The sequence below is a fragment of the Gopherus flavomarginatus genome, chromosome 5, assembly GCF_025201925.1.
Source record: "Gopherus flavomarginatus isolate rGopFla2 chromosome 5, rGopFla2.mat.asm, whole genome shotgun sequence".
NCBI classification, from domain to species: domain Eukaryota; kingdom Metazoa; phylum Chordata; order Testudines; family Testudinidae; genus Gopherus; species Gopherus flavomarginatus.
In genome coordinates this window covers 129,272,397-129,285,727 of record NC_066621.1, presented here as the reverse complement: position 1 = coordinate 129,285,727, position 13,331 = coordinate 129,272,397, and the positions used below count along the sequence as shown (strand labels likewise).

At 41.9% G+C, this 13,331-nt stretch overlaps 1 protein-coding gene across 10 annotated transcripts in view; it reads left to right on the top strand.

The window, feature by feature from the left end:
• LOC127051252 (uncharacterized) overlaps nt 1-11,207 on the top strand; it is a 35,807-nt gene extending 24,600 nt beyond the window's left edge. For 6 of the 10 annotated variants that reach the window (XR_007774441.1, XR_007774444.1, XR_007774448.1 and 3 more), the window contains 3 exons: nt 6,733-6,850; nt 9,300-10,640; nt 10,832-11,207. Coding sequence is in view for 1 of the 10 variants with exons in the window: in XM_050953338.1 (XP_050809295.1) it covers nt 4,294-4,457; nt 5,941-6,009; nt 6,733-6,850; nt 9,300-9,307 (359 nt within the window). In the remaining 9 variants the exon portion in view is untranslated. Of the gene's footprint in view, nt 1-4,289; nt 4,458-5,940; nt 6,010-6,732; nt 6,851-9,299; nt 10,641-10,831 lie in introns of those variants that run through there. The other 4 variants (XR_007774446.1, XR_007774443.1, XR_007774440.1 and 1 more) reach the window with 4 other exon arrangements.
• The last annotated feature ends 2,124 nt before the right edge of the window (nt 11,208-13,331 follow it).

Sequence of the window (13,331 nt, the reverse complement as noted above, 5' to 3'; positions counted from 1 at the left end):
GGCCTATCAAAACTAAATGGGCCATTGTGGGACATCACAATACGTAGACTTTAATTGCCCCCTTCACACCTATTAAGAGGCTACATGAAAAAGGGCCCGTCCTCTCAGCTTGAATTCTGGAAGAAAGAAATAAAAATAGCTGTGAAGAAATTTTTTTTCATCTCTTTTGTTGTTTAGATTCCCAGGGCGGGAGCTATGAAACAGAAGCAGAGATCCCTAGGGTCACCTCTAAAAGACATTCAGAGTGGACAGATTATTACAACTCTGTCATCTTTTGGGAACCATAGACTGTAACTTGTAAATTGTGTGTATTTGTTTGCTTGCTTTAACCTTATAATAACTCTCTCATTTCTTTTCTTAGTTAATAAATCCTTAGACAGTTTACTATAGGATTGGCTACAAGCATTATTTTTGGTGTGAAATCTGAGGTACAAATTGACCTGAGGTATGTGACTGGTCTCTTGTGACTGGAAGCAACCTGGGTGGCAAAATAGACTGGAATGCCCAAAGGGGCTGTCTGTAACTCCATGGTAAGATTGTTATAGTGCTTTAGGAGTTCACACTTGTTACCAGATCAGTGAAATCTAATTATAGACCGTACAACCAGTTTGGGGTCTCTGCCCTGCTTCTTGACAGTCTGCCCTAAGGTTGGCACTCATGGTCATCAGCCACTCCAGCCAGCATGACAGAAGTATTGGAGGAATCCTCCAGGCTCACTGCTACCTCACACAAGTAGACCAGTGCATAACAGTACCGTGCAGCCAAGAAGCTGGACTTCTGAGATTTTCCCCATATTTGAACCATGTGTTAAGTGATAAAGAGATCAAAACCTTAAAAGGAGCTCAAGTATATATTTTAACTGTAACAGGACAAAGAGTTTTATAGAAGCCAATTTCCTCTCCTTCCCCACTCAGATAACACACTCCAGCACTTCTGGGAGGCAGTGCACTTCATACAGTAGCAGGAAACCTTGTTGTCATCACGTGCAAGTTTAAATTGGATTAGAACAATATTGTTTCAAGAAAACTTTTGCTGTGGCCTTCACACTGCACTCCATTTTGAATTCTGGCAAAGGCTTACAGAAAACAAACCCAACTAACTTGAGGATTTCTCATATGTATGGGATTTGGTTTTCATACAAAGTAGTACTGATATTATAATAATAATATTTTGAGTTCCTTGAAGGAAAAGAACCATTTGCAAAGCACTTTACAAATATAGATTGCATCTGATTTTTGTCTCAGTGCAACCTAAATTCACCGTGGAGTTATTAATTGTTATCCAGTTTAAGACTTTGGTAGTACATTTCCACACTTTTTGTTCTATGGGAGAAGATTTATGGCCATAATGAAGAGCAAACTTCAAATCAAACCATTGATACTTGTGACTTGTTCCCTTCAAAGAGCCTTTCTTCTGCCACACTTGATTAATGCTAAAATAATTATGACACTGTCCACAGTGGAGGTGCACAGTTTTGTATGAGAACGACAAGCAGGAGACTAAACTCTCCACACTTCACTGGATTCTGCTTGTCTAACACCCAACTAGCTTCCGTCAATGAAATCAGTGGTATGAGAAAGGTAAACAGGATTCGGCCTACTGTCTCATGTTCCTGATTACTGAGTGGAATAGTGTGAAGGTGTTCCAGCCTGCTCACGGGGAGATCCAGGGTCCTCTTTCACCTCAGAGGTGATTCAAACCTTGTTGAATCTGTTACGTTACCTAAAGTTGCAGTCTTCAATGATCATCATTTAAATGAAAGTTGCATGAAAGATTATTTTACTTCCTGACAGTTATCCTTTAAAACATAAAATCAGCGATATAACTGCTTAAAAGTGAAAACCCAAGATTAGGCAAATAATTCAGGATGTGCTGTCCTAACGGTAAAATGTTATTATTGTGATTAAGGAAAATGGGACTGAGATTTCTAACCACCCATGTGAAATATGCACAAGAAGCCCTGTTTCTGTACTGAGCGTCACAGCCTCACACCCGCTGCAGTGCGTCCTAGTGATTCTCAGAGAAAGACTTACTCCTGACCCGTACTCCTGCACCACAATGTTGTTTAGGGGAGAAGTGTAAAAATAGCATCCCAAAATGTGTGTTCTTGCTGCCTTCCTGGTATGCAAGTCATCCAAACAAGCACTCAGACCGATTAGTTAGAATTTAAGGCCCAGTCTTGCAATCTTTAGTCACATAACTGAACCTTACTCAAGTAATTTGTTCCATTGGTTTTGGTCTTGTCTCCTGGGGAAAGCTATGTAATGACTGGATGCCTTTATTAAGCACTCAAGATGTCCTTCCCTTCACATAGGATGTAAGGGCTCACATTGAACATATCTAAGATCCCTAAGAAAGTCTCAAGCAAGACCAGGCCTGATATTCCTGATGGGAAGGGCAGGGAAGCAAAAAAAAAACCACAAGCACAATCTTTCAAAGACATGTTTATGCTTAACTTCACTGTGACTTCAGTGGGACTACTCCACAGTGAGTAAAGTGAAACATGCATGAATCTTTGCAGGACAAGGTTAATGTTTTTAGTCTGGGGGGAAAACCACTTCCAACCATCTTCATCACATATAGAAGTAACATTTTTAAAACTTCTTTTTAGGTCCCTGTTAAAGGACTGTAGCCCATTAGCTCCTTGAAAAAGACTACAATTCCTTTTATAAAAAGCATTAAAAAAATTCTACAATAACATTCTCAAACACTGCAGCACACAATACAACTACTGCAGTGTTTGGGGCAATTGCTGTAGGAAAGGATAGTTTTTGTTATTGTTTGTTGCATTACATTGGGAGGGTTCGTACAACCTGACACTGCACAGAGATGAAAGGAAACAAACAAAAATACAACTAGGTTGAAATCAAACAGGGACAGGAAACATGCAGAAGCTGTAAAGATAATTTCTACTCTCCTTTAGAATGCTGGCATTTTTTTGAACAGCCTAATATTAATTTGAGCTTTAAGAAATATACACCGTATAAAAAGGGTTATCTTCACAAGAGTAAGCAGGCCTTCACCCCTGAACATCTACACTGAAGCCTTTACGTTTGCTATGATTGAACACATCTGTGAACAATCATGTTAGATGACCAAATGCTGACCATGATTTAGTAGTTGGTGGAGATCAGGATTTAATCAGTTAGCTGCCTGATGCTGAGCACAATTTATTGTGGTCTGTACTGACTGCTAAACTGTAGTCAGCTCTTCACAAACATGTTCAAACACTGTAAAATTGTGTCGTGTAGACAAAGCTTGTATGGTTAGAGCTCTGGATTATAAAAGGGTTCCTTAGCTGAACATATTTATACCCATGTACAGTGGAGATGTACAAAGTGAAACTTGCAGCAGACTGGGTTTTTTGGGGGGGATCCATTGTAAGTAAGCAGATCTGCAACAGAATATCTTGCAGGGCAGAGACAAATGGATATGTTGTTGTTAGAGATTTATACAGGATTCTGGAAATCTTTCCTGGCAAGATTCTTTTGACAGGGAAAAGTAGCTTTGCAACTGTGTCTGTGCAGGAGAGACTGCTTGAAAAGTGCAATTTCCTTGCAGGAATTGCTGAGCCAGTACATTTTGTTCAGGAAATTAAATTGCCATAGCTGCAATGCCCTATAAGAAAGTCTGAATAGGACTCTATTCACTACTCTGCCTTGGGAAGCATGTTATCCTGAGCAACTAACTTAATATCTCTGTGCCTCATCTGTAAAATGGAGATATTTCCTTATCTGATAGCATGGTTGCGAGGCTAAACCGATGAATGTTTGTAAAGTGAAATGCTTTGGTGGAAGGTGCTATATTCATGTATTTACAATTCCAAAATTTCTGAGGCAGGTCTTGTGTTAGAGAACTTGAGAGAGCTCAGGGCTAGGACAATTCAGTTTATTGAAAATGATACTATTTTTCAGTGATATTCCTCATAAGAACTGTGACAGTCAGCAGTGACCCCCGAACAGCTAGTAGCCTTATAATAGTTGGCAACTATTAGAGAAAATTAGATACCTCACGGACACAGTAGCCTGAACTTTTGAACTGTCTTCCCTTATCGGTCTCAAGGCAGTTGAAGCTGGTCCTAAGCCGGTTTTTGCTGAGCAAATTGCAGAAGTGCAGGGTTTGCTAACCACCAATCAAATGCTAACATGACCAAAGCCTGAGTGTAAGTGTGTATAAAAAAAATCTTGGTTTTTGTATGAAGTAGAGTCTTTGTACCAAGGTACAAAACTCTCCTTTCTTCTGCAGAATAAAGCAACCTTTCCTTATCCCTGGCTGTCATTGGCTCTCAGCTAGGCAGACCCGACATTTCGGTAACAGTTTCTGGCGACCCAGATGGGACCCTCCTAGCTCGGACATCGGACTCTGGATGGTTGTGGCAAACTAGGAGTGGCGCCACCGGGGTGCTTAGCCCCTCTTCCTCACTTCACCGTGGCCCCTGGGGTTCGTGCTCCGATAAGGTGAGCCCTAACAGGATAAGGAAACACTTCCCGGGTTCTGGTTATATTCTGGTTACTGTATTTCTGTCATACCTTTGGGTGTTAAGTGTGTGGGTGGAACTGAGCTTCTTGTTCGTAATTCCTCAGGGTGGAAGCCATAGCGTGTTAGGAAGCCCTGAGGTCGTATTAAGATCCTTCTGTTCTGATCCCTATAGCAATCAGTGTAAGCAGAGATTGCTGGTTTGGATTTTTTGGATTAGACCATTATTCCCTCCTTCTTTCTGTTTAATTCTCTATTTGAGTGCCAGAAAAGAGGATGGGTGGGTCTCAGCGGAACCCCTCTAAGGATAGCCCTTTGAATTACATGTTAAATAAATAGCCTTTACCCGGTGTTCAGAAAGGAATGTCAAAGAGGCACTTATTGCAGCTTTGTACCCAGGATTGGCCAGCCCTGGGTACCGACTGGCCAGAGTTTTGGTCTTTTGACATTCCGACTTACTTAACTCCTCTGCACCTGGTGCTGGAAAACCAGGCACCGGGACAAATGAATTATTGGTTCTTGCGCGACGATGAAGCTCATCGTCGCTTAAAGAAAATATAGATTCAAGCCCCTCTATACCCAAAACCTTCTGCCCTTAAAGAGGCCGATTTTGGGGAAGAAAATCCCCCCATATACTGTCCTCGACCTCGGCCACCGGTAGCAGCAGCACTACCAAGTGGGACGGGCTTGATACCTTCCTCTGCAGCCATGAGTTCAGAGATAGCAGCCCTACCACAGAAACCTCCGCCCGGGAAAATTAAGAACACTACAGCTTGAGTAGACGAACCGGCTACTGGCGGGATGACGAGTAGTGGGTCAGAGTCTTTTAGCCTCTTGGGTAGTCCATCCCACACTAGATTGGGGTCAGTTTATGGGAAGAAACCCATGGGCAATTTAATTCAAACACTCCTCCAGGTCATCCCAGTTCCAACGACAGAAGGGAATGTTGTGGACCATCATGTTCATGTTCCATTTACCACAGCGGACCTTATGAATTGGCAAACCACTAAGCCTCGCCTCAGGGACTACCTGGATGTCGTCCATAGGCGATTCCATACTATTTTCCAGACTCGTAATCCCAATTGGCAAGATGTGGGCCAACTTTTGGATTGCTTGTTATGCACAGAGGAGAAGGAGTGGGTCCTTCGGGGTGCCTGGGCTGCCACGGAAGTCGGCGGCCATTCCCGTGACCTTATAACCCTTGCTAATCAGGCCCAATGGAACCTGAATGATCCGGCCCACCAGGCGAATTTAAAGAGATTCCAGGACTGCATTTTAATAGGTATCAAACAGGGAGGCAAAAAAACTCTGAATTGGTCAAAAGTTCATAATACTGTGCAAGGAAAAGAGGAGCACCCTTCCGATTTTTATAAAAGACTTTGTAAAGCATTTTGTACCTATACTAACCTAGACCCCAAGACAGCGGACGCACAGTCCACAGTCCGGCTTATCTTTATTTCTCAGTCAGCCCCGGACATCAAAAAGCGTTTACAGCAACTTGAGGAGGCTGAAGGGAAATCCCTGGAGGAACTGGTAAACGTTGCCACCCATGTATATAACACAAAAAAAAAGGTACAAAAAACAAAGCAGGTAAAAATGCTGGCGGCTCTTGTAAATGCTGAAAATAAAAAACAAGAAGGGAGGAGGGGACCCCCCAAAAAGCAACTTAAAATGGAAAGGGGGGGCCCCAGGACACGCCAAAAATATATGTGACTATTGTAAGCAGCTTGGTCATTGGAAGAGGGAGTGCCAATACTGACCCACTGGGCGGCAGCCCCGCCACCTAGACCCACCGCAACACCAGATGACTGTGGGAAAAACAGACGTTAACGACAGTAAGAAATGACGGCGATCAGGGGGTTCTTCTGTCACCTATTCAAATGATTTTACCACTTATGTTTGTTCCTCTAATGACCCCCAGGTCCGTCTAACTTTGTGAGGAACCGTTTATTCTTGTCTTCTGGACTCTGGGTCTGCCCTCTCCACTGTTACTGTCAAGCCAAAGAAGGGAAACCTCATAAATAAAAATATTCTGGCGGTCCATACCCTGATTGGGGTGACGGGCATGAGTGAGTGAGTGTGAATGGGTATAGGCAAAAAGCCATTTGACTGTTCTGTGTTGCAGGAGGCTACTGGGAAAATTTCTGGTGTCTCCGCCTCCCATGCCTTTTTGCTAGCTCCGAATTCCCCAGTTAACCTCCTGGGCAGAGACCTGTTGTGTAAATTGCATGCTCAAATCTTTTTTTCACATAACAGGATCGTCCTCCGGTTACCTCAAAACCAACTTCCCCAGCTGTGTGCTGTTCTGACCCAGGCTTCAGAGGACTCGATCCTGCCTGCGGACCCGATCCTACTCTAGCAACTCAAACAGAAGGTATGCAGCCCAATTTCAGTCCTTACCCGCTAATATACCTGCTCACCAAATCCAGCCAGGGGATTGGGTCTATGTAAAAAAGTAAAAAATTAAGCCTCTCCAACCCTGGTGGGCTGGCCCTTTTCAAGTCCTACTTACCTCCCACACTGCAATTCGAGTAAAAAAAACAAAATACCTAAATCCACCACACCGAAATCAAGCTAGCCCCTAGACCGGAGCCAAAAGCAAACAACATCAGACTTCAAGGAAGCACTGCCAGCTCTTCCCACCGCGACCCGGAAGAGCCAGAAGCAGACAATACCTGAAAAACTAAACCTCTTGAGAAACTAAAGCTTTTGTTCCGACGAACAAAATCCTAAGACTTTGTGACTGTGGGTTCTCAAATGGTGCTGCGGTGGCTATTATTTCTAAGCTTGCCCCTTGTACAAGGTAACCTGCACCCAGCGGCTAAACCTCTTCAGCGACTAGCCACGTTAGAACACTTGTCTGACTGTTGGTTGTGTCACCAAACTCATTCTGAGAAAAGAATAGGACTGTGGGTTGTACCTTTAAACCTCTCTAAAACTCTCTTCCTACAAGTGGTGCGGAAAACTAAATGGTGGTTAAAAAAAAATAGCAGTCCAATAAGTATAAAAAAAAGTCTAAGGTTTGGCATCATAGTTGGGAGGCTCAAGGGGTCCCTCTCTTCGATATCCTTGGGTTTGGGTATAAGCTGGCCCTATGTTTTAAGGCTGTCGATGGGACCAGGAAGGAACTGGGTTACATCCCCTTAGAAGCCTGCGATCAAATCCTTAGGTTTAGTGTTAAAAATGAAACCTTTTACCCCGTAAAAATTGGTGTAGACATCCAAAGACCTCCCTGCCAGTTTCAAAAGGCCTATATTGCAAAATTAACAGGCAAATGTTATAAAAAAAAAGTGGTTTCCTTCATTCCTTCCCTTGGGTCCCATAAATAAAACCCATGCATATTATATGAACATCTCCTCTAGCATTTTATCACCTCACTCATCCCTTGTAAAAATTTCTGAATGCCAGGCGGTGCTAGTAAGCTTTACATCACACTTGTTTGCTGTTACATACTGTGGAGGTATCTTAAACAACACCCACGCCATGGGACATTTGAATGCATCCTATTGGCGGTGCCAGGGCCGGGTATTTGGCAACTCCAAACATCGAGATGTTAGGGTAAATTGGCGCCACTGAGTAGCAGAAAGTGCCCTCACCCTTTATTTACAAAGCCCTGGTCTGTATTTTATTTGTGGCCATAATGCTTATAAAGCTCTCCCGCCAGGTTGGCATGGCCGGTGTGGTGTGGCCAGAGTATTACCAAACATTCAAGTAAACACCACACTGAACTCACGCCAAATCCTCAACCTGGGGACTTATTCTCACAAGCTCGTCACACCCTTGAAAGGGGCTCGGGTTAAACGTGCCAAAAACCCCCTAGTAATCATGCAAACGGGATTTCATTCCTTTATACGTGGACTTATTCCTGGACTATAAATAGCAAAGCTGAAAAAGGCAGTGGTAAACATTTCTGCAAAACTTAAAAAAGCAGCTAATGCCTCCTTAAATGCTTTCCAAAAGTTACAAAAAATCAATAACATAACAAAAGTAACACTGCAAAATAGGTGTGTGCTAAATGCCATAAATGCTAAAGTAGAGCGGGGCTTGTGCTCGCATTGGGAAAAAATGCTGTTTTTATATTAATCGCTCTGGTTTAATTAAAAAAAATTTGCAGGCCATCAAAAATGCAGCTGTTGTTTTCCACACTGTATCTCTTAATCATACCTTTAATTTTAAAAACCTCCTCCCAGACCTTGGGTCACAGTTTACTGGCCTTTTCCGTAAAATTGTTCTATAAATTATTTTCTTTCTTTTCTTTCTATGTGTTGTTTAAGTAATGTTGCAATGTGCAAAATGTTTGTACAGTGCTGTTACTAAGGGCTCTACTGTCTGTAGGAAAACACAATATCTCTCCCTCCAGCTTCATCGCAAATTGCGTATTGGGCATGACAATTTGGATTATCAGGCCCGAAGGGGGGATTGTGACAGTCGGCAGCGACCCCCGAACAGCTAGTAGCCTTATAATAGCTGGCAACCATTAAAAAAAATTAAACACCTCACGGACACAGTAGCCTGAACTTTTGAACTGTCTTCCCTTATCAGTCTTAAGGCAGTTAAAGCTAGTCCTAAGCCGGTTTTTGCTGAGCAAATTGCAGAAGTGCAGGGTTTGCTAATCACCAATCAAATGCTAACACGACTGAAGCCAGTGTGTATAAAAAAATCTTGGTTTTTGTATGAAGTAGAGTCTTTGTACCAAGGTACAAAACTCTCCTTTCTTCTGCAGAATAAAGCAACCTTTCCTTATCCTTGTCTGGCTGTCACTGGCTCTCAGCTAGGCGGACCCGACATTTCGGTAACAGAACTTTCATATGTTTTACTTCCAGGTTGCTAGGATCCTAAGGCAGACAGCCACTTCAGGAGGAAGAGAGTGCGGAAGAAATGAGTAACTTATGAAATGGGATGAAATTAAAATTTACATCTCCCTCTTTGGGACCCTGATGAGAGATGTATGGTCACTGCTAGAAGATGCAGGATTTCACACAGAATGCGACTGGGAATAGTTCTACTAACTGCACCATTAATCACAGCATACACCAGACTTTATCCCCCACTATATACATACTTGTATTTGGAGTAGGTCTCCCAGCTAACTGCCTCTCGCTGTACTATGGATACCTACAGATCAGGGCCAAAAATGAACTGGGGATCTATCTGTGCAATTTGACTATAGCAGACCTGTTCTACATCTTCTCTTTGCCTTTCTGGCTCCAGTACGTTTTGCAGCATGACAACTGGACCTATGACGCAAATCTGTGCAAAATCTGTGGCATACTCCTGTATGAAAACATCTACATCAGTGTGGGCTTCCTCTGCTGCATCTCCATTGACCGCTATCTAGCAGTGGTACATCCTTTTCGTTTCTATCAGTTTCGGACAATAAAGGCTGCTGTGGTAGTGAGCATCATAATCTGGGGCAAGGAAATTCTGATGAGCTGGTTTGTCTTTAAGCATGCTGATATTAGTATGGATGCAGAGAGTCATATAATATGCTTTGAACATTATCCCATCAAAGATTGGGAGCACAACATCAATTACTACCGCTTCTTTGGTGGCTTCCTTTTCCCCTTCTTCCTACTGCTCTTTTCTTACTGTGGCATTTTACAAGTTGTCCGCAAGAGCCATGGTACGCAAAAGAAGACAAAAATCCAAATTAAACGTCTAGTTTCAAGCACAGTTATAATTTTCTTGGTTTGCTTTGGACCATACCACATCCTGTTGGTAATTCGCAGCTTGTTTGAGAACAGCTGCATGTTTGCAGAGAAAATCTTTAACATTTACCACTTTTCTCTCTTGTTGACTAGTTTTAACTGTGTTGCTGACCCAGTATTGTACTGCTTTTCCAGTGAGAGCACCTACCAGAATTTTGTCAAAATGAGAGACTCTGGTTTAACATGCCTAAGATGTTTAAGGACTAAAACCCAGGTATCCTACCAGCTGAAAACTCTAGAAACCCTCAGAAAAAGCAACAGTGTACCAGCAGTTGAAGAGCCAGAGTTATTAAACAAACTACATACTGTCAATGAAATGAAAGACTCCTCCATGGTCAGTATAGACAGACTCTAGCACCCATTAGAAAGGCAGACTGATCTAAAGTTTCCAGGTCTAAGTTTGGGCTTCAGTCTTTGGTTTATAAATGTATTGCAACTGCTTTACATTCTAAAGCAGTTGCAATACATGGGGGGAGAGATAGCTCAGTGGTTTGAGCATTGGCTTGCTAAACACAGGGTTGTGAGCTCAACCATTGAGGGAGCCATTTGGGGATTTAGTTGGGGATTGGTCCTGCAGTGAGCAGGGGGTTGGACTAGATGACCTCCTGAGGTCCCTTCCAACCCTGATAGTCTATGATTCTAAAGAGCTTAATAATTCATCACTATTATAAGCAGAGCTGAATTGATACTCTTTCCACAGGGGGAATTCCTTAGTTCCCTTGAGTAACCTGGGCCTTGACATAGGGCAGGGAAAATATACACCAGGTCAGTTTAGCTCAGGTCACATGTATATATTACTGATTCAGTATAGCGCTAGTCATGGGGAAGCTGCTTTTCTGATGACTGGACTGGCTGAAATAAGATGTTAGTGGTGTGAATTTTCCATAATGGTCTTTAATTGCTGATTGTTTGTCCATGTATTGACTTTATGAGAAAGCTGTCAAACTCTGTGATCACCTTGCTGAAAAGGTGGAAGATGGAACAAAGTATGTAAAATGAAGTGATAAACATTTCCCAAAAGAACATTTTCTGTCTGTGTGTATGTTTTCTGTAACTTTGTACCAATCATCCTCAAGCCATGCAACAACCAGTGAGCAGTGAATGCAAAGACACAGCCAGACTAAAAAAGCAAAGGAATCAGCCAACAAAATCATGAGGGATATATTTGAAGAGAATTCACAATGAAGCTGTTTTCCATAACGGATAGTTAAGTTAATGTCTGTTGGGTCTTGAGCCACTGCTCTTTGGGCTTGATCCAGTGCCACTGATTCCCACTGACTTCAGTGGACACTTGATCTGAAACTTAGTGGGCAATTGATTTATTCCATGGACTTCAAAGGAAGCATTAGTTTGGGGGCACAGATAGAGTTGACACCACATGCCAGTGCACTGATTCACAGTATTTGAGGACACACATTCATTTAAATCCATACTCCACTAACCAGTTTAAAATTTGGATTGTTGTGTTTTTCCATGTTTCTGTGTTTTGTGCAGCACAGAGCATAAAGGCACTTAAATTATAATAAATTTTAGGGCAGATAGTGTGTTGAACAGGATGAGTTTAACTTCTATGTCCCCCAACAGATTTTTTTTTAATTCTCTAGTTTGATCTGTTATAAAGGGAACCACTTTTCCTGGAATGCAGTATCAAAATGCATTGTATGTAAAGTGATCCATAATGGCCTTTGGTTTACACAGAGGGAACAGAAAAAATATAGGGAGGTACTATTATAAAACAAAATGTATTGGCAATAAAAGAATGGAGAGTCGCATATGTTTATGCTCCCACCTCGCTTCCTACCCACATCTTCTTTCTTATACATCTTTGCTTTGCTAATCAATACTGCCTCACCTTTACTTCATCTCCTTTTTGAAGTCTAATTTTTGTGCCTTCTTGCCTTCTGCCCTTCACACCCTAAAACCCCACCTGCACTGCTGCTCCTGGCATCCACTTTCTGCTTTCAAAGCTCTCCTTAAAACACACTAATTCTGTGCAGTGCAACCCACAGACAGACAATAACACACAGCAATGTAAATACTCAATATATTTAAAGGCAGATCTTTTGCATCTTGAGTCTGATTTGTGTTGTCTGTATGCTTAACAAATAATACGTACCGAACACTGCACTGAAAATCACTGTGAAAGTATACACTAGAAATAATTAGGGAATATGTTTAAGAAATAATGCATTGATTATATTTTCCTCCTATATTGATTTGTTCTGTGATTGGAGAAACTATCTTTTGGCTTTGGCCCACAGAGGCCATTTGTGAGACTTCAGATCATTCTCTCTTCCCTCCTTGTGCCAAAAGAAATCATATCCCCACTCCCAAAAGAGGATTAGGTCCGTTTACATTATCACTCAGCTTGTTTAGTTCATTTAAGTTTCATTATGCTGAGAGCTCCCACAATGCTGGGTTGATTTCCTTATGCATGCACTTTTCTCCTGATCATTGTTATTTAACGTTTCTTCCTTCCAAACCTTTCCCATTCCATTCTGCCCTCCAGGTCACATGGCAGCAGTTCCAAATTACACTAAAGCAAATCTAGAATGTTGTTGGGAACGCAGCCTGCACAAACACATCTTTAACTATTCATCCTCCCTGATCTAAAATGGTGTTAGGCACACACTAGTTTTGGATTGAGAAGATTGAAGGCATTTGTTGCCTTGTTTATATTAAGTCGTTTATAGTCTTCCATGTCAATTAAAATATGGAGCTGGAATGAAGAGTATGGCATCTTACATGCAACTGTCATCTACTAGAATTAGGCTAATCTGAGTTGGTACATGCGTGGGGCAAAATTTCGTTGTCGGTGTAAAAGCAGATTGAAACCTGTGCAACTGAGTCAGAATTTGGCCCTTAAAATTTTAAAATTTCTTCTGTCCTACAGAAAGGGAAGTGTTTGTGGTTTTCTTTTTCTAAACATGAACTCAGTGTTACTTAATTAAATTCATCCTGCCAGACAGGTGCAATTTTAATGTCATGACTATACCAGTAGTTTAATTATCACAGATTTTCACTATGATGACCTTTTACTCTGCATATAACATGATATGCCACATTGCAGTTGTCAGGAAAATGCTATACATCGCCACCAGATTAAAGTCTCATTAATGAAAAAAAGCTGGGATTTTTATTGTCATT